At 62.4% G+C, this 19,604-nt stretch overlaps 1 protein-coding gene across 1 annotated transcript in view; it reads right to left on the bottom strand.

The window, feature by feature from the left end:
* HMCN2 (hemicentin 2) overlaps nt 1-19,604 on the bottom strand; it is a 170,726-nt gene that overhangs the window by 27,938 nt on the left and 123,184 nt on the right. The window contains 22 exon segments of the mRNA XM_014583202.2: nt 7-152; nt 1,148-1,282; nt 1,586-1,720; nt 2,025-2,132; nt 3,116-3,280; nt 3,977-4,098; nt 5,039-5,195; nt 5,852-5,979; nt 7,389-7,533; nt 7,618-7,759; nt 8,253-8,389; nt 8,476-8,557; nt 8,941-9,131; nt 9,595-9,861; nt 10,372-10,469; nt 13,609-13,792; nt 14,227-14,351; nt 14,425-14,584; nt 14,663-14,806; nt 17,279-17,410; nt 18,374-18,455; nt 19,126-19,328. Of these exon segments, the coding sequence (XP_014438688.1) occupies nt 7-152; nt 1,148-1,282; nt 1,586-1,720; nt 2,025-2,132; nt 3,116-3,280; nt 3,977-4,098; nt 5,039-5,195; nt 5,852-5,979; nt 7,389-7,533; nt 7,618-7,759; nt 8,253-8,389; nt 8,476-8,557; nt 8,941-9,131; nt 9,595-9,861; nt 10,372-10,469; nt 13,609-13,792; nt 14,227-14,351; nt 14,425-14,584; nt 14,663-14,806; nt 17,279-17,410; nt 18,374-18,455; nt 19,126-19,328 (3,188 nt within the window).

Here is a 19,604-nt window from a genome sequence, read left to right on the forward strand (position 1 = left end):
GGTGACCCTCCCCACGGCTCGAGGTACAGGCTGGCCGTCTTTCTCCCAGGTGATGTGGGGTTCGGGGCTGCCCCTCGCCGTGCAGGGCAAGAGGGCGTGGGAGCCTTCGGTGGCCGAGAGGTCGGGGAGGCCTGTCTCGATCACAGGTGGGACTGTGGGAGAGGGGGCCTGTTTGGGGAGGGCTGGGGAAGTGGGCTGCCCCCACCCCAGGGCCTGTTTCTAGGCACGGTCCCTCAGCTTCCTGTAGTCGGTGTCCAGCACTGACCGACTCCAGCCACAGGGCATCGCCCATGCTCTGGGTGACTTGGGACCCTGAGTTCGGTGAAGCTGCGACAGTGAGCCCACTGCACCTGCACACACACACACACATACACATACGTGTGCATGCACAAGCACGCATACACAGTGATCAAGAGCTCCAGGGCAGTGGTCTTGGGCAGGCCCAGAATCCAACACCAACAAAGTAGCGTCATAGCCTGTGTGCTGCCTCCTGCCGGAGACGCTTCCTCGGGGCAGAAGGAACGTCCTGGCCGGCAGACGTGCGGACTGGTTTGTCTGGGGACCAGGAATGCTCCAGGCACAGGCAAGAGCCGTTTTCTGGACGAAGGCCCTGAGGAGGTGTGGGGCCAGGAGCCATGCCGGGTCCACAGCCCAAGTCCAACCCCCATGCTTGACAGCTGCCCACAGAGACAGCCATGGACAGGCCTAATGCAGGCCACCGGGCCAAAGCACAACGGTCCCGGGCGAACACTCCCAGCACGCTTTGCAGATTTCAGACCAATGCAGACCCTTTACGTTCGTAGACCGAGGCTGGTCAAGACCGAGGCTGGTCAAGACAAGGGCAAGGAGCGTTCGATGGCACATTTATACAGAAGGAGGGGTGGGGGAACCAGAATGAATGAGGGAGGTGACCCAGGTCCCAGGAGGGACCAGAGAGAAGGCAGAGGAGACAGGAGTACAGTTGGGAGCCAGACCTGGGTGTGAGATGAGGGAAGGTGCTTTCTCCTAATCCATCCAGAGCAACTGCAGGGCTGGGGTTGGTGGGTGCAGGGGTGCGCCTGGGCTCAGAGGTGGGCAGGGAGGGAAGCTCGCAGGCCCTGGAAGCCCCTTGGTCCCTGGGGCCCGCCCAGCCGCTCTGTGGGCCCACCTTGCACACTGAGCCGCGTCTTCCCCATGGCGCTGCCTGCGCTGTTCTGGGCGAGGCAGAAATAGTTCCCAGCATCCTCTGGGCTGACCTGGACAATCCGCAGCTGTCCACTGGGTAGGACCTGGACACTCGGCCCTGGATATGGTAGGGACAATCAAGGGCTTGTGCCTGGGTGGGGGGACCCCCAGGAGGGGAGGAGGTGGCTTGAGCTGCTTCAGATTTTACCCAAATGATAAGTGGGGTCAGAGTGACTGAGTGAGCAGATCACTGACTGAGCAGGGAGGCCTGGCCCAGAGCCCAGACAAGACCCTTCTCTGACCTTCCATCTTACCCATCGAGTGCCCAGGGTGCTCCTGGTGACAGGAGAAAGGGGGCGGGAGGGGACAGCCAGAGCAGGCCAGGGCCGGGGTTCTTGGGGTGCCTCCAGAGGAGACTCACCTGCAGGGACACTGAGCCCTTCCTTCTGCCAGGTGATGGTGGGCCGGGGGGTGCCTGAGGCCTCACAGGGCAGCAGCACCTCCTCCTCCACCACTGCCCGAATAACGCTGGGCAGCGGCTTCACCACGGGGGAGGCTGCAAGGAAACGAGGTGCAGAGGTTCCCCGGGACGCCTTCAGTACCCCAGCCTCATGGTAGCTGCTTTCCCACTCCCCTCTGAGCACTGGGGGCAGAGGCCTCTAAGGGCAACAGGAGCTGCTGGAAAGCTTGGACGCAGGGACAAGGACAGGGGGTCAATCCCTTCTCCCTAAAGAATCCACCGCAGTCTGAGCAGAGGAGGGCCGGGCCTTGGAACCCCTGCCTCACCTCCACGCCCAGCTCCACCTGCCTCTACTCCCCAGCTGCCCCCGCCCTAGGGCAGTGTCCAGCCAGGCCCTTACCTTGCACGGTGAGGGCCACGTGCTTGTGGGCCACGCCAGCAGCGTTGTGGGCTGTGCAGGTGTAGCGGCCGGCGTGGATGGGGAGGGCCTGTGTGATCTCCAGGGCACCTGTGGGTAGGAACACGGCCTGGGTGGGATGGGTAATGGAGACAGAGGCCCCAGGGCTGCAGGCGGCAGGGCTTCACCCCGTCTCTGCTCCAGGCTACCCGGCCTGCCTCCCTCACCCATGTACACACAACGTGGGGACCCCATAGCACCGGCACGAGGGTTCTAGGCCTGCCCCTCCTGGCCTGAAGCAATACCGTGAGCCAATCTCCTCCACTTTCTGGGGCTTAGTTTCCCCATGCGCATAATGGAGCCTGGGAAAGTAGTATTTGGATCCTCTGGCTATGAAGTTCCAGGATCTGCCACTGTCCTGCCTGGAATCCCTGGCCCAGTTCCCTGACCCTGCTGTTCTCACTATGCACTGCTAAAATCTCACCTCCTCCAGGAAGTCTCCCAGGATCACTGCCTCCTCTGCCCTTTTACCCTTGGTCTTGGTTATTCCTTCAACCATTTTAACCCTCTCACACTGCAGGCAGCATTTGGGCAGCCAAGTGAAGCCCTGAGGGCTTGCTGGGTGGGTGCGGGGGGCAGGGCCCACTTGCCTCTGGACCCTTCTGAGCCCCCACCCCGATGGAGCCAGAACAGTGGCCTCCCTTACAGGTCGGGCTTTGCTGCCACTGCGTGCAGGAAAGAGATGGTCTGCTTCAGCCAAGTTCGAAAACCACCGGAGGCCCTGGGTCCCAGACCTTAGGGGCTCACTAAGTAACCAAATGATGAGCGGTTTAATTTGGGGAGTCCCCATCGAGCTGCCAACCTTTCATTGCATTGTTCATTTTCACTGTTTTTCTCACTTGCCTTGAAGCAGCAGGGAGCCGCCGGAGGGCCTGCACTAGAGGCTACCGAGACTCGAGGCTCGGAGAGGGCCAGGGCCTCCCGGCTCATACAGCGAAGCCGTGGCAGGGCCGGGCCGGGACCTTCCCTTCTGCAGCACCTTCGGGCCCCTCTCACTTTCCCTGTGGCTCTCCCGGAGACTCGTCCCTGCTTACCCGAAGGCAGGACACGGTGGCCGCTTCCCCGCCCCCCCAGCTGGGCACCCGCCTTGCTCCAGGACACGGCCGGGGCTGGCACGCCCGAGCTGTGGCACGTGAGGACCACGGGTGCCATCTTGGTTACGGTGAAGTCGGTCTGGTCGTCGGCAATGGTGGGAGGCACTGAAACCCAAGACGAGGCTCGAGGCCCTGCCGGGTGCACAGAACCGCGGGGGGCGAGAACCGCGACGGAGGCAGAGACTAGGCCGTGGGGAGCAACCACGACGGAGAGACCAGGCCGCCGGGAGCACGTCTGCGCAGCAGTGGGTGTGGTCGGGCACAGGGGTGCGGTGGTGAGCACCTTGATGAGGTGCTGGCCACAAGGAGGGGCTTTGGGGAGCCACCCCCTCAGAGTGGAGAGGCGGGAGAGGGGCCTGAAGGAGAAGCAGTCGGAGGGTGAAGGAAGAGCACCCTAGCAGAGGAGCTGTGCTGGGTGCCCAGGTGGGGGACAGAGGGCCGAGCAAGCGACTGGCTGGACGGGAGCGAGGCGGCCCGTGGGATGAGCTGAACCTCAGGCTCAGAAACCTCACACAGTGTCCTGAGCGTGGGGAGCAGCGGTGAGGGATAAGGTCAGACTTGGCTTTAGAAGATTCTGGCTTGGGGAAGGACCTCTCCTGCCAGCTCCCACATGTCAGCAACCATGCTAGAGCCAGGGCTACTTTAGTGTGGGTAGGCAAGGCCTGAGGGCTTCCTGGAGGAGGTGTTCCACAAAACACAGACAGGCTGGGAGGAAACCAGCATAAGTCCCCGCAGGGAGGGAGAGCATCCAAGAGAAGGAAGCACTGCCCCACCACGGCTTCCACTTCCGCCCCAACTCACCGTGGACCGTCACCTGGTAGAGCCTCCGGGCCTCGCCCAGCTCATTGCTCGCCACACACTCGAACTGGGCCGAGTCCTGGGGGCTGGGGGCTGTGAGGAGCAGAGCGTGGGAGGGCAAGAGCCTGGGACAGACAGACAGATGGCCCGGTAACTGGCAGGCGGACCTCCCGGTGTGACCCTTCTGCCAGGGAGTCTGGACATGGGGCTCTCATGGCCATTACCCTGGCCCTGACTTGAGAAAGGCCTTCTAGAAGTTTTCGCTCCCAGGTGTCAGCTGTGGGGTCTGTGGGCAGTTTAGTGTCATCCTGGGTCTGCCCACAGCTCCGTGAGTATGTGCAGTGACCCCGTGCCCACTCTGTGACGGTAGCCGCAGTGACCCAGTCGGGCAGCTGGGATCCCCTGAGCAGGACCCACAGCTCCATGGTGACCTGCACCCGACTCCCTAGTGACAGTGACACGGCCGTAGTGCTCTGACAGTCATGGGAGCAAGGCTCCTGGGCAGGCACGTGGCCAGGTCCCGACGGGGCGAACTCAGGCCTTCACGTGGTTGTTTTTTTTTTTTCTTTAGATTTTTGCCACTGGGCACTTGCAAGGAGAGACGGAGACAGAGAGGACAGTGAGACATCACCCCGGGGGATGGCCACACTGCAACCCCTTCTCCATTCTCAGGATTGTGGGCATGCACGCACACATGCCTGGCACATTTTTCAGGCTTCTGGGTCCAGGATTGGCACCGTGGAGTCGCCATGTGGGATCCGGCACCTTAACCACCACGCCACCTGCTGGCCTCCAGGTGGCGCTTTCAACACACGTGGTGGCCGTTGCCGTAAAGGTCACGTGCTGTCCTGTCTGGCTGCCCGTTCGTGTGCCCTCACCCCCACCAGGCCTTCCTGTCTGAGTATAAAGACCCTCCTGCTCCCCAGGTCAAGACATGAGCTGGGTCCTGGCTCCAGTGAGACCCTGGGCATGCCCCTCGTTTCTGACCCGGCTCCCTGTCTGCGGGACGGACCCCCTTCCCTGCCCTGAGCATCTCAGCGTCCTGTGGAAGGACCAGCTCGTTACCGGTAGGTGCCCTGCTGCAGGTGGACATCCAACTTCTGTCTGTCCTTCCACCAGACCACGAGGGGCCTGGGGGAGCCGCTGGCCTCACAGGGCAGTGCGGCTGGGGTGTGGGCAGTCAGCGTCAGGTTGGAGGGGCTGGGGGCGATGGCTGGAGGCTCTGGGGAGAGGACGGGCATCAGAAGGGTCAGGACAGGGGTGGGGGAGTGGTGGCGAGCGCTCTGAGGCTGTTCCCAGAGGCAGAGCCCAAGGCCCTCGCTGTCACCTTTGTGCATCTATCAGGGGACAAAGGGAGAGGGCAGGAGGTCCCCAAGTTGGGGCTCGGGGCTGTCCCCACCCCTCGTCTGCCCCTGCATTCTCCTTGAAGGCAGCCTCTAGGGCCTGACTTCCCCCTGGCCCCAGTCGAGGCCTGGGCCACCAGATCGGCCTCCGGCAAGGTGAACACTGGAGTGGGAAGAGACGGAGCATCTGATCCTGGGGATCCTGGGGTCTGGCGCCTGCGGCTGGCCTGCCCTCAGGTACCCCCGGGGGCGAGGTCTCACCTTCCCCAGCCTCCCCAAAGATGCCTTGCCTTTTCTGTACACACAGCCACACCATCGATAGGATAGGAGGGTAGTGAGTGTATGTGACATGTGCATAAAGGGAACTGTCACCCTCGGGCACCATGGGCGTGCTCAGGACTGACGGGCTGGGGGTCGGACATACTCGGAGACCACGGCCCTCAGCTCCTGACAGCTGGGGTGGGCCAGAAGCCAGGCGGAGTGGCCGGCAGGGGCTGCCGCTGGAGGTGGAAACATGCCTTCCTAGTCTGCCTACCGAAGACCTGGAGGTCGCGGCCTTGCCGATCGGAGCCAGCGGAGTTGGATGCCAGGCAGAGGTAGTGGCCGGCGTCCTGGGCGAGCACTGGATGGATCCTCAGGGAACCCTCAGGCAGAACCGCCAACCTGCAATGAGGAGGGCTGCCATGGAGACCAGCGGGCCAGTGGATCCGAGAGGGGCGGGCACCAGCCGGACCCTGTCTCTGCTGTCAGCTCTGCCAGCAAGCGTGCGCTACCTCGGGGGTTAGCACCCAGAGTCCAGGAGGCCAGGGTCAGGGTCATGACCACGGGAACTCTGCGAACCCCAACCCAGCGTCAGAAAGGTTGAGAGAGGGGCTGCTTTGGGCGTCCCGGGCTCCAGCTAACACAAAAGACGCAGGGGTGCCAGGGTGGGCAGGCCAGCCTCTGCAGCAGGACACGAGTCCGTGTCCACAGCTCACGAGGAAGGAGGGCCGTGGCCGTAGGTGAGCAAGGTTACTCAGTGAGGGGAGGAAGGAGCCCTGCACCGCGCGAGAGGGGAGCTCTCCAAGTGGGAGCTCTCCAAGTGGAAGCGCACTGCGGAGTGTTACGCGCTGCCCGCGACCTCGGCCCAGTCCGCACCGCTGTAAGTTCTCCGTGGCCCATCAGGAGCACTGAGCAGGCCTGGGCTCGTCTGCAAGTGTCTTTCCTAACTCGGGGCCCCCAGCTTCCATCAGCTTGGCCTCCGATGTGTTCTCCCTGCCACCCCAATTACAGCCGGTTCTGCGGCAAAGTGTGCGTTTCCACGTTTCTCGTCAGGGCAAACCCAGCCCCCGTCACCGACTGGGAAACGCTGGTTGACATCTTGGAAGCCACCACCTCGACTGTTTGATCTTAATGAAGCATAAGGCTTGTTTTGGCCAGAGGGACAGAAGGTCAAAGGAAGTGGTTTTCATTAAGCCAAAGTGGGCTAGCCGGTTTTCTAGTCTTTTCTCCTCAGCGTCCCATCTTCTGCTACCTGTTCTACCTACCTGCCTGGCCAGGACCTGCCTCACTGCCTGGAGTCCCAGGCGGCAGCCCCGCTCCTGCTGAGAAGGACCTGGAGTTGAGAAGAGCCCCTTCCCAAAGGCCACATGGTGCTTTGTAATCCCGCTCCTGGCCTCACATTGATTGGCCTAAGCAAGGACACGTCACCAGGGCTGGGCCAATGGCGTTGCACGCCCTGGAAATTTGAATCTGAGGATGACAGACAGCTCACAGGGCTCACAGCTGGGCGGAGCTGGTGAAGCTGGGGGCCAGGAGACAGCTTTGCTGTGCTCCTGCTGGCAGAGGAAATGGGAGAGGGAGGGGAAAGAGACATGGAGAGAGAAGCAGGGGAAAGAGACATGCACAGAGAAGCAGAGATTCCCAGGCCCCAGGGCTTCAAAACACTGCGCAGCGGCTGGCCCGGCTGGGGGTTTTGTGGGACACCCGTGTCCTGGTGATAGTCGCTTTTCTGCTCCAGCCGCCCCAGTGGGGTTTGTTTACACCCTGCAAAGAGGTGCTGAGACTCCCGATGCCCCTCTTCCAGTTCCCACCTGAGGCTCTCAGGGTCCAGAGGGGCTCCGTCCTTCCGCCAGCTCACGTGGGGTGGGGGCACACCATCAGCCTGGCAGGGCAGCAGAGCTGTCTGGTTCACCGAGGCGTTCACTGCAGGTGGCCCGGGCTGGATGGTGGGCGCCACTGTGGAGGGGCACAGAGGGGCCAGGCTGGGGGCCCAGGCTCTGGGGGTGGGGTGGGGGTGCAGGGCAGGGGGGCCACACTCACTGTGGATCTCCACATGGAAGGCCACGCTGGAGCTGCCCGCGGCATTGCGGGCAGTGCAGCTGTAGTTGCCAGCATCCGCGGGGCTCAGGGCCTGCAGCTGGAGGAACCTACCCTGCTCCGGGAACTGTGTGTGGGCGTCCGCCTGCAGAACCCACCAGGGACAGACCCCCTCAGAGCAGGCCAGGTCCAGGCACAAACCAGTGAGGTGGACGGTGGCCTCTGCCCCATTCCAGGCTGGCCACAGGCCCAGCTGAGGACCTCAGAGGAAACGGGCTCCTCTGGAAGGGAACGAACACCCCGTGTCCAGAGTTCCTGCCAGAAGGTCTGTAGTCCTTGCGCCCACAACAGCAAATCGGCCCCGTCTGAGGCACAAGAACAGAGAGCCTAAGCTACTGACCGCAGGTCACACAGGCACTAAGCATAGCTGGAAGGTACACTGGGGTGTGCTTAGAGGGAGCAAGTCCCAGCCTTGCCTCGTCCCACCCCCGGCAGGGATGACAATGGCAATGAGGTCAAGGACATCTGGACAGCAGATGCTCAGAGCAGCCCTCAGCACCCAGGATCCGGTCTGGTCTGGGTCTGGGGCCTGGCCGGGATAGGAGGCAGTGCCTCTCGGCGCCCAGCCAGGTACCCACCTGCAGCAGGACCCCATCTCGGTGCCACTCGATCTCGGGTGCTGGCTCTGCCTCCACCGAGCACTCCAGGACCAGCTGCCCGGGGGCCAGGCCAATCACAGAGCGGGGGCCCCGGGGCCCAACGACGTTTGGCGGGGCTGGAGGGGGACAGGAGGGTGTGAGAGACAGACCTGCCCCCAGGCTGTGCCCTGCCTCCCACCCCACCCTTGCCTCTCACCCCTACCTTGAACCCTGACCCGGAAACTCTTCTCGGCCTCGCCAGCAGGGTTCTCAGCCAGGCAGGTGTATAGCCCAGCATCGCCCACCTGGAGACAGGGCAGGTGAGCAGTGGCCTCCGGCTCCAGGCTGCCCACCTCCTGACCTGGTGTCCCACTCGGGCAGCTCAGACCCACTGGGGCTGCCTCGCCCTCCCGGCCACCCCAGCCAACCCACTGTCTCCACCTCCATCTCACTTGATCTGCAGGGCCTGGGCAAGGCCTGCTCCTCCGTGGGTCCCTCTTGACTACACAGGCCTTCTCTGACCTAGTAGGGCACTGTCTGCCTTTGCATCAGCCTGGGCGCTGACCTAGTTGGGAGCTCCTGGGGGTACGGCCCACACCTTCACAGCCCTCAGGGGAGGGTCGTCCAACCTCTATGACTGCACTCGGCCCTGCACCCGGCCTCCTCCCCAGGGCGCGGGCGCCAGCACCTGCACACCCTCCACCCGGAGCGCCTGTCCGCCTCTGCCGCTGCCGTCGGGGCTGCTCAGGGCCTGCCCATCCTTATACCAGGTGACACTGGGCTGGGGGGTGCCCCGGGCATTACACAGGAGCTCCATGGGGGCGCCGGCGGTCAGGGGCAGCTCTGTAGGCTGGTCTGTGTCCTCGATGTGGGGAGGGTCTGTAAGACACCCCACCCTGTGTCAGCCGTGGCCCGCAGTGCCGTGGGCTCCCCACGTTCGGATGTGGACAGTAGACGTGACCACAGACGGAGGGCCCCGGGACGCTCAGAAACCACGGCCACCATCTGGGGCACTCTGTACTTTCAAACCATCGGGATCAGGTATGAGGGCAACACGCTTTCCGATAACCCTCGTGAGCCCGAGCTGAGTCTGAGGACTCTGCCCCCAGATCTCGGTGGCCCTTGTTCTTGTTTCTACCACCCAGGCTTGGCTGACCAGATGGCAGAGCACAGGCCAGGAGAATCAGACAGCCCAGCCGCCCACGCCTGATCCCTGACCTGCTCCCAGGAGAGCCCCAAGACCCTGGAGAACTCACCTCCCTCACCACCTTCCCTGCCACCCCCAGAGGCCTGTCCTCTGTCCCCAGCCCAGAAAGGTGGCACTAAAGACAAGACGACCCACCCATCACGGTCAGCTGGAAGTGCCTCGTGGCCTCCCCCGCCTCGCTCACGGCCAGGCAGGTGTAGGTCCCTGTGTCCTGCGGTCCTGCTGTTTCCAGCTGCAGGCCAGGCCCCTGCTCCAGACTCTGGGACTGCAAGGGCTCCCCATCCTTCATCCACGACACGAGGGGCAGGGGGCTGCCCCGGGCCTGGCACGGGAGGACCACAGGGGAGCCGCGGACCACGGCCACACTGTTCTGGAACTCCGTGGGCTCCAGGACGGGGGGCGCTGTGGAGAGCAGGGAGGGTTCCTTTTCATTCTGTGACAAGTGGCCCTCACCCTGGCCCTTGGGGCTGGCTGTTCCTATGGCTAGGACACGTTTCTCCAGGCCCACTCCTTCTCACCTTCAGTGCTTTGTTGAGACCTCACTGCCTCCAGGAAGCCTCCCCTGAGCCTTGAGGCCAGGTGAGGGCCCCCTCAGTGACCCACAACACCCTCTCCTTCCCCCGTTCTTGGTCATTGTGTCTACAGAGCTGTTCCCCACCTTGACCTGGTGGAGGGGGCCAGTCTACTCCTGCCGTAGCCCGGTGCCTGCAGGGCCTGGCATGCCAGAGGGTCTAACGCATACAAGTGGGCAGCTGGGCAGCCAAATCACCAGTGTTTGCTCAGCCTTGACCCCACCCCCCAGGGCTGACCCTGGACCCACCAGGATGGGCACAGGGGCCAAAGGGCTCAATTCTCACCCGCCAAGGCCAAAGGGCCCGCAGAGCCCCCCAGCACCCCAGCCCGCGCTCATACCGTGCACCTGCAAGGTGAAGTTCCTGTCGGCCACGCCGGCTGGGCTCGCAGCCACACAAGTGAAGACGCCGGAATCTGTCCCCTGCACCTGGGAGATCCTGATGGGAGGTATGGGGGTACTGGGTCGGAGCGCCCCCTCCCTTCTCCATCCTTCATCCCTTAACCCGGCCCGAGGGGTGACTTGGAAGTGCCAACCTGGGTGCAGCCTCTGCTCAACCCCCTCTCCTGGCTCTCCCACACTCCCAGCCCCGCTCTCCGGCACATCGTCCTTCCTCTTTCCTGGAACCCCCTTTCCTCCGACCGCTCCTCCTAATGGCTCTTGCCAAGTCCCCTGGGATGGCCACGACTCAGGTCTGCCCCGCCACCTCGCCGAGTCCTTGCATGCGCCTGAGCTGCAGGCGCGTCCTCACACCTGCCGTGAGGTCACTGCTGGCCTCCAGCTCCACGGCGTGCTGACAGTCCCAAATGTGGACTGCCGTGGACTCTGAGTGGGACGCCACGACCTGCTGTCCTCCCTGGATGCCTTCAGACTTCTCACCCAAGGTCTCCTCCCAGAGCCTGCATCCCACCCTCCACCCGGCCTCCCATCCGAGCTCTCCCATCTCAGAAACTTGGAACCGTGGATCCGGTACTAGGAGGAAAGCCCCCGAGCTGTGCTTGGCAGCGTGGCTTCACACACCTGCAGGTGCAGCCAGGGCTGCCTGCCGGACATCCAGGACCAATCTGCCTCTCACCGCCTCCCCCTGCAGCTCTGCTCCGGGCTTGTCACACCTAACCTGTGTGGTCACGAGAGTCCCTGCCTGCCCTCCCGCGCTGCCCTCATCGGCCTGCCGTCCATGGGGCAGCCACAAGGGCTGCCTGAAAACCCAAGGCAGCCCACAGGAACGGAAGGCAGACATGAATGGCTATTCTCTTTTTTTTTAAAAAAATAATTTGCTGTAAGGCAGGTGTGCTCACTGGAGAGAGGGAAAGGGATGGGGGGTCAACATGGGCAATCCCCCCAGGGGGCATGGCCATGCCACAATCCCTTTTCCATTCTCCCCTTATCATTTTGGGCATGCACACGAGCCCGGTGTTTTATGTCATGATCTGGAACTTGAGCCGAGCTGTCGGCCATGTGGGATCCAGCGCCTTCACCCGCACGCCCGCGGCTGGCCATGACCCGCTGTTTACACCTATGTCCACAGCAGCATGAGTCGCAGCCCACAGGGTGCGAGCAGCCCGAGTGAGTCGGTGTAGATGACTCCCTAGCCTCGCCCTGCGTCACTAAGACCCCAGGGTAAGCAGCCCCTCCCTTCTCCATCCTTTGTCCCAGGGTAATCAGAGCAAGGCAAGGTGAGGTTCAGCCCTGGGAGGATAGCAGTTCTGATAGGAGTTCTGACGTGCCTGTGGCTGGACCCTAAGGGCCCTGATCTCAGTGAGAGAAGCCACATCCGGGAGGACACAGCCTGGAGGGTCATCTTACAGGAGGTCCCCAGAGTAGTCAATTCAGACCGGAAGTGGACCGGTGGGTGCCAGGAGGGGAATGGGAGTCAGTGTTTCATGGGATAGAGTTCCGCTTTAGAAAGATGAGAACATTCTGGAAACGAATGGAGACACTAGGGGCTGCATGGCCTGTTTCTCTCGTGGCCTGCAGAAACCTCCCACATTGCTCTGGACTCCGGGGGCTCCAGGATGGGGCACTCCTTCCTATTCCCTGACAGGCAGCCTCACCCCGGGCCTGGGGGCCGGCTGCTCCGATGGCCAGAACACCCTTCTCCTGGCCCGGTGGCTGCCACCCTTCAGCCAGGCCACGTTGCATGACAAAGCGCCTGCACTTAACCCCGGGCGGTAACTCGGACCGGAGAGACGGCAAAATTTGTGTGTGTGTGTGCTCTGCCACAATAAAAATGAATGCTGACCTTTCCCACCCCCCCCCCGCCACACACACACACACACACGCGCGCGCACGCACACACACACACACGCGCGCGCACGCACACACACACACACGCGCGCGCACGCACACACACACACACGCGCGCGCACGCACACACACACACACGCGCGCGCACGCACACACACACACACGCGCGCGCACGCACACACACACACACGCGCGCGCACGCACACACACACACACGCGCGCGCACGCACACACACACACACGCGCGCGCACGCACACACACACACACGCGCGCGCACGCACACACACACACACGCGCGCGCACGCACACACACACACACGCGCGCGCGCGCGCGCTTTCCAGGTCTCAGGAACACCCGGGACCCAGGACCCGGGACTTGCCAGGCGCCAAGGTCTACCCTCACCACCCGACCTCCCTGCCTGCCCCGGCCCTACCTGCTCCCCAGACTCACGGGGGCTCCTGCCTCAGGACCTTCGGACGCGCTCGCCCCTCTGCCTGACACTCTTCCCCGTGGGACCCACTCACTCCTGCCTCTGCCCGAGTGTCCCCTCTCCCAGAGCACCCTAAGCTGCGTGTCCTCCACTGCCGCCATTGCTCTCTGGGCCCACGTCACCTGTAGAATATGTCACAGGCATTTCACTTCACACGTTTGTTTCTAGCCCCTTCCCCAGCTCTTGCAGCTATAGGGACAGGGGTTTTGTCTTGCTCACTGTTCTACCCTAGGGTCTGGAACTGTGCCTGGAACAGTAAGGACCTACACTGACCCTCAGTGCAGGAGGGCTCTACTCAGGCCCCTTCTTCCAGGAAGCCCTCCCTGATTTTCTGCCAGGCTTTGTCATTGCAGTCAGGTGTCATCACCTGGCTTTCAGCCACTCCCAGTGGGCTGCAGGTGAGGCCCTTCCATCTCCAGAGTTCTGTGTGGGGTACTCTTTCTCTCTGTCATAAACCTGTGTATGTTTATGTTATTTTAATTTTTATTCTTTAAATTTTTTTTTTCTTCTTTTTCTATAGGGTATGTGCACCCTGAGGCAGAGAGAGCGGGAGGGAGGGAGAGAGCGAGCCATGCCCAGTCCCTCTCTTCTAGTCTCCTTTCTGGATCTTAGGCGTGCATGCACACATGCCCAGCATGACTTTCAAACTGTCTAGTCCAAGACTCGAACCATGCACTTGGCCATGTGCGATCCAGTGCCTTAACCTCCATGTCACCTACTGGCCCTAGATTACTTTTATTTGGAAGCCCCCTCGGAGTGTCTATAAACCCATACTGCCTGAAGAGCGTGTCTGGAGCTTCCTCCCGGCTGGCAGGTGGGCCAGGGAGCCTGTCCCCTACCTGAGGGTGCGGCCAGAGCTGTGGAGGAGGGTCCGCTGGGACAGCGGGAGGGGCAGCCCATCCTTGAGCCAGCTCACGTGGATGGGCGGGGAGCCCCGGACCGGGCATGCCATGGTCACCAGCTCGCCAGGCCTGCTCACCAGGGTCCCCAGGCCGTCTGCTCCCTGCTCGATGGTGGGTGGGACTGCGGTTAGGAGAGAGAAAAAGGGGGGCATGAGGGGCCTCGGGCAGTGGGCTCCTCCCCAGGACCCAAGGAGGAGGTGCTGAGATACAGACTCTGGAAGCCACGGCCACGGCAGGGGGATCCTAGAGCTTGTCCACTGCACACAAGGGGCGAGGCCACAGTGGGTGGGAGGCGGGGTGGTCCGCAGCTTCACCCCGGGTCTCCTCTTCTGTCATCCCCCCACTCTCTGTTGTACCCCGGGCTCGAGTGGTTGGGCCTCAGTGCAAGGAGGTATGGCAGCCTGGAGAGGTCAGACCCCTGGGCTGGGTCACAGTGTGGGCACAGCCAAGGCTTGACCCCAGGCCTCCTGTACACCAGCTGCTCCAGACCCTGGTGGAGGCCCTAACCGCCAGTCTGCTGTGGGCCAGGTACGGGGGCTAGCCCTGGCTCCTCACCCAGCACGTGGACTGAGTGCAGCCTGGCGTCCTCCCCGGCAGGGTTGCGGGCCACACAGGTGTAGGCGCCCGAGTCGGAGGCCTTCAGGCCCTTCAGCACCAGGGAGCTGCCGTCCAGGTAGAACCTGTGCAGGGGAGGGGCCAGGGCTGTGAGGGGCTGCAGGCCTGCTGCCGGGGGAGGGCTGGGCCGGGGCTTACCGGAGGTGGGGGCCCGCGCCCTGGTCCAGAGGGCTGCCATCCTTTAGCCAGGCCACGTCAGGTGGTGGCTGGCCCTCGACCTCGCAGTCCAGTTGCACCTCCTGCCCCTCCAGGACGGTGTGCTCCTGTGCGGTGCCTGCGCTCCGGATCCGGGGGGCCTCTGCAGCAGAGGCTGGGGTAAGGACGGGGCAGGGCTGCTGCAGGGCAGGATCTGGGGGCGTGTGGGGCACACACATACCCAGCACGGCCACCACGAAGTCCTTGCGTGCCTCGGCCTGGGCGTTCTCGGCCACGCACGTGTAGGTGCCCGCCTGGGCCGGCTGCAGGCGGCTGAGCTGGAGGCGGCCCCCCCGGGAGACCACGCCGTGCACCACGCTGGTCTCTGTGGGTTGGAGGGGAGCCCTTGAACCCTCACGTCTGATGCTCGTGGGAATCTGAGGTCCAGGGAGGTAGGGCTGCCTCTACACCCGCTCTTCTCAGCCTGGCCTCTGGCTGCTATGTCTTATGGCCTCTCTTACCCCCACGTCGGGGCTTGCCCTCGGCCCACCCTCCTCGTCCACTGCCTTCCAGCTCCCCTACCTACCCACTCCATTCAGCACGCTTCCAAGGAGAAGGCCCATCAATCACTGACCCCAATGTGGGCTACCCTGGGGCTTCCCCTGGGCCCGGTCTGGAGTGCCTCCCCTTGGTTCTCGGCCATAGCCCTACCAAAACCACTTCTAACACCAGGCTGACCGTGCTGGCCCAAAGCCTCGCCTGCCTAGCCAGCCTTCAGCACCAAGTGAGCTGGGCAACTGCCCCACGCCCAGCTGTGTGCCTGGGGACCTGACAACAGGCACGGGCCTTAAAGGAGTTCAGAGTGCATTGGCGAGGACGGTGAGGCCAGTGCAAGCTGGCATGCACGCCCTGAGAGCCCCTGCTGGAGCTGGCGCATGGGCGGGGAGGGACCAGGGAGGAGGAGGCTCAGCCAAGACTTGAGCGTGAATGAGGGCAGGGGTCAGACAGGGAAAGCAGGGGTGCCGTGTGGGGATTCCAGAAGGGAACGGCCTGTGCAGAGCCGTGGTGCCCAGAGAGGGCAGGGCCACGGCCACGCCAGCCACGGCCCTCAGAGATGTGGAAACCCACGCCCACACGAAGCCTTGTGCATGCCTTGCACACTCAGACTCACAGCAGCCCTGTTCATAACAGCCACAGGTGGAAGCAGTCCAAACACCCACCCACTGACAGACAGACAGACAAACCCGCTGTGATCTAGTCACACGACGGCATATTCAGTGAAAGGGAATGAAGGGAAAAATCAAATTAAATGTGACTTTAAAGAGGCATGGAGTGGGATCAGCAGTTGGCATAATGGCTATGTCACTGGACTCCCATGTAGTCAACCATGGTTCAAGTCTTGGGCCCGGTGGTTGTGTGTGTGTCCAAGATCCTGAGAGGAGAATCGAGGAGAAGGGATTGCGACATGACCATCTCTCCTGGGGGGTGATTTCTCGCTTTCTGTCTCTCTGTCTCTCTCTGCCTTTCTGGCGAGCGCACGTGCCCTATAGCAAAAACCAAAAAAAAAAAAAAAAAGAGGCGTGGAGTGTCGGTCCATGCTACAACGTGGGCGAGGCTTGGAAACATGCCAAGAGGAAAAGCCGGGCACACAGGGCCACCCGTGGTCTGGCTCCACCTGTCTGAAATGTCCAGAGCTGGCACGTCCACAGAGACAGAGCAGGTGATCGCGTCCCAGGGCTGGGAGCGGGAAAAGTGGGGAGGGGTGGGCGTGGCGGCCAATGGGCCTGGGGTCCTAACCGTGCTCCACGCTGGATTGCTGTGGCGGCTGTGCGACCCTGCGAGAGGGCTCAGTCATTGCGTTGCATGCTTTAAATGGCGAATTGGTATGGAAACTACATCTTTTTTTTTTTTTTTTCAGAGAGAGACTTTTGTTATAGGGTGTGTGTGCTCACTGGAGAGACAGAGAGAAACAGAAAGTGCAGAAATCACACCCCGGGGGATGCCATGCCACAATTCCTTCTCCTCCACTCTCTTCCTGGAACTTTGGGTACGCACACGCAGACATGTGCCCAGTGTGAACTTCAAGTCTCTGGGTCCGGGACTCCAACAGTAGCCACGCCTGTGGGAGTCCAGTATCTTAACTACTACGCCACCTGCTGGCCCCACAGAAACTGCATCTTACATCTCAATAAAACTGGGAAGAAAGGGTGGGGGAGCTGGTGGGGAGCCGCAGCGGGAGAAGGGGCTGACCCAGCCGTGTGGGGTTCTGGTTGTGGCCTCAAGGGCAACAGCCATGGGAGGATTTTCAACAGACAAATGCCCTGCTCGGAGTGGTGCTTCCAGATCCTTCTGCCCATGCAGAGCCTGCGCTGGGGCACAGAGTAGGCCACAGGCTAGTGGCAGGGCTGCTGTCCTCCAGAAGGGGCAGAGGTGGCTAGAACAGGGAGGGGTGCAGCCCCACTGGTGGGAGCGTACCAGGGAGCCAAGGACAAAGGCCTACATGGAGTGACCAGCGTCCGGGCAAGGACCGTAGCATCCCCCAGGAGGAGCAGCTCTGGGCCAGCGCTCTCCCAGGACCAGACGGCTGGCTTCGCCAGGGCCTGCAGAGCCCACCCTGCACAGCACAGCCGTGCGTCTGCCTCGTAGAGCTGACCGAGGGCATGGACACGCGGCCGCGGCCAGCCCCCAGTAGGAGCAGTGCCTGAAGTTGTCTTCCAAGGGCCAAAGTAAAGGCCAGCGGAGTGGGCGGACGTGGCGGCAGCCTCTGCCTTCGCCAGGCAAGGCAGTTCGCAGCCAACGCTGCTGCAGCTTTCAACACACAGAGGAACTTCACACTGAAAAGGCACGACGCACTCACCCACGGGCATTCTGTCCTTCATCCAAGTCACGGTGGGTGCAGGGACGCCAGACACGTCGCAGGTCAGGATCAGCGGGCTCCCAGCCACCTGGCTGACTGCCTCTGTGTTGGGGTTCCCAAATGTTGGGGGCACTGAAGGAAAGAAGCTGGATCTCAGAATCCTGAGGCTCATCTCCCTCCTTCCTTCTGTCTGAGCTGCTCAGAGAGGCCTGGGGGACAGCTGGCATCTCCCGACCTGGTCCCCCCGGGTGCAGTGGGTGGAGCACATGGTGGCTCAGGAGGACATCACACTCCCAACTCCTGGGGGGCCTGCTGCAGCCCTCACCAATAACATCCAAGCAGGAGGGACAGACACGACTTCTACATACAATAAACCCGTGCCCCACCCTGCTTCCGCTCTCTCCTGCTTTCCCGGTGCTGGGACCGAACACAGTGGGGGACAAGACCCTCGGAGACTGGAGGGGAGCGAAGTGGGAGGAGCCTGGGCCCCTGAATTACCAGGCAGAGCTGAGCTGCCCGCCCTACACACTTCCCTCTGGGCTCTGGGAGAGCGGTGAACTCTCATCTCACCCACTGTATTCGGAGGTCTCCATTACACGGCTAAGTCGGTACTCCGACCGATACATCTGGCCCCAAGAAAATCTGGCCCAGCTCCCTCAGCAGCTCACACAGTCTCCTCCTCCCCCAGCTTAAGTCACATGTCCAGCCAAATGTCACCATGTTCCATCCTTGGGCTGCTGGGACAGGCCCCCTTGGTACCCCCAACAGAGGTGATGTGGCCCCAGGCCTCCCAAGTGTCTGACCTCCAGGGGCTCCTTCATCTCAGTGCCAAGGTGCCACAGCGTATGCCCCGCACTTTACAGCTGCCCAGGACTTCCATGTGCCCAGTGGGCAGGCCCTGCTGTTGACCTCCTTTACAGAAGCTAGACTCAAGACTTGCAGGGCCAAGTCTGTGAGGGCCCCCAGCAGGTCATGGGCAGGGTCCTGCTGGGATCCCGCAAGTCCTGGTCTCCTACGTGTCAGACCTGTGCCCTAACACATGACCACCCACCTCCTGCCAGACCCTCCCACCCTGGGCAGCCCACCCCCACTCACCTTGGACAGTGAGGATGAAGGCGCGGATGGCCTCCCCAGCCGCATTGGTGATCTTACAGCTGTATAAACCTTTATCCGACACCTGGACCAGGAAGAGCACTTCATTACGGCGTGCCTGGACCTGGAGCTCCCCCCAAAACATCCAGGCTGCAGAAGATCCAGGTCAGGGACTCTCCAATATGCTGGTCTTGCCTGAGGAGCTAAAGGGCCGTGGGACCCTCCTCCAGCCTTCCCCAAGAGCCTCAAGAAGCAGGAGGGCCCATCAAGGCAAATGCAGAGGCTCTGGACCCTGCCCTCCCAGGGCCTGCTTGTCCATCGGGCCTGGAAGGAAGAGGCCCTCTGGCTGTGGGCTAGGAGGAGGGCCCAGAATGGATCACCAGGGGAGCCACAGAGATGACCCTAGCATATTGTCTTCTTGGCACCAGGAACAGAGGGAGGAGGACAGACTCCCAGAAGTCAGACAGCGAAGCTAGGGACCTAGGAGTCTAGATCCAGGGGATACTGAGGCTGGCAGCACAGGCAGGATGACTTGAGGTCATGCCATGAGTCAGTGTCCAGTCAGACTAGAACCCAGCTCTGCAGCCCTGCGAACTCCCCATGTCTCCCAGCTTGAAAGCTGCCTGTCAGCTCAGTCTGGGGTCCTGCAGGCTGAGGGAGCAGCCCCCCATACCTGCCACATGCCTGCCCACCTCCCTCCTGCAACGCTCCCAGGGCCAGGAGGTGGTGTCCACCCTTGACCCCGGGCTGCTCACCTGGGTGTCCAGGATCTCCAGCCTCTGCCCCTCTTGCAGAGCCTGGCTCCTCTGCACCAGGGCCAGGGGCTGCCCGTCCTTGTACCAGGTCACGGCTGGCTTGGGGAATGACTCTGTCTCACAGCTCAGGACGGCCTTGTCCCCAGCCCGCACCTGGACCACCTCCTGGTGGCTACTGGAAGCCTGCCTGAAGGTGGGTGGAGCTACGGGCAGGAGACAGCAGAGTGCGGGGCTGTGACCTTCCTGTGTCCTCCCGCGGAGGCCCATAAGGGCCATAAGTGACCCAGTATTGCCCCCAGGGAGGAGGAAGAGAACTCAGGCCAGCACACTAAGGACCTGCTGGGTGACCAGTGACTGCCGCTGCCCTCTCTGGGCCTCGGCTTCCTGGCTGGAAATGCCAGCAGGCTCTCACAGGAGACGGGCTGCGGCTGGGTAAGCGCCCCCACCGGGCCGCATAGCTGCTCCAGGCAAACAGAGTG

The sequence above is a fragment of the Tupaia chinensis genome, unplaced genomic scaffold (assembly GCF_000334495.1).
Source record: "Tupaia chinensis unplaced genomic scaffold, TupChi_1.0 Scaffold144168_1, whole genome shotgun sequence".
NCBI lineage: Eukaryota > Metazoa > Chordata > Mammalia > Scandentia > Tupaiidae > Tupaia > Tupaia belangeri.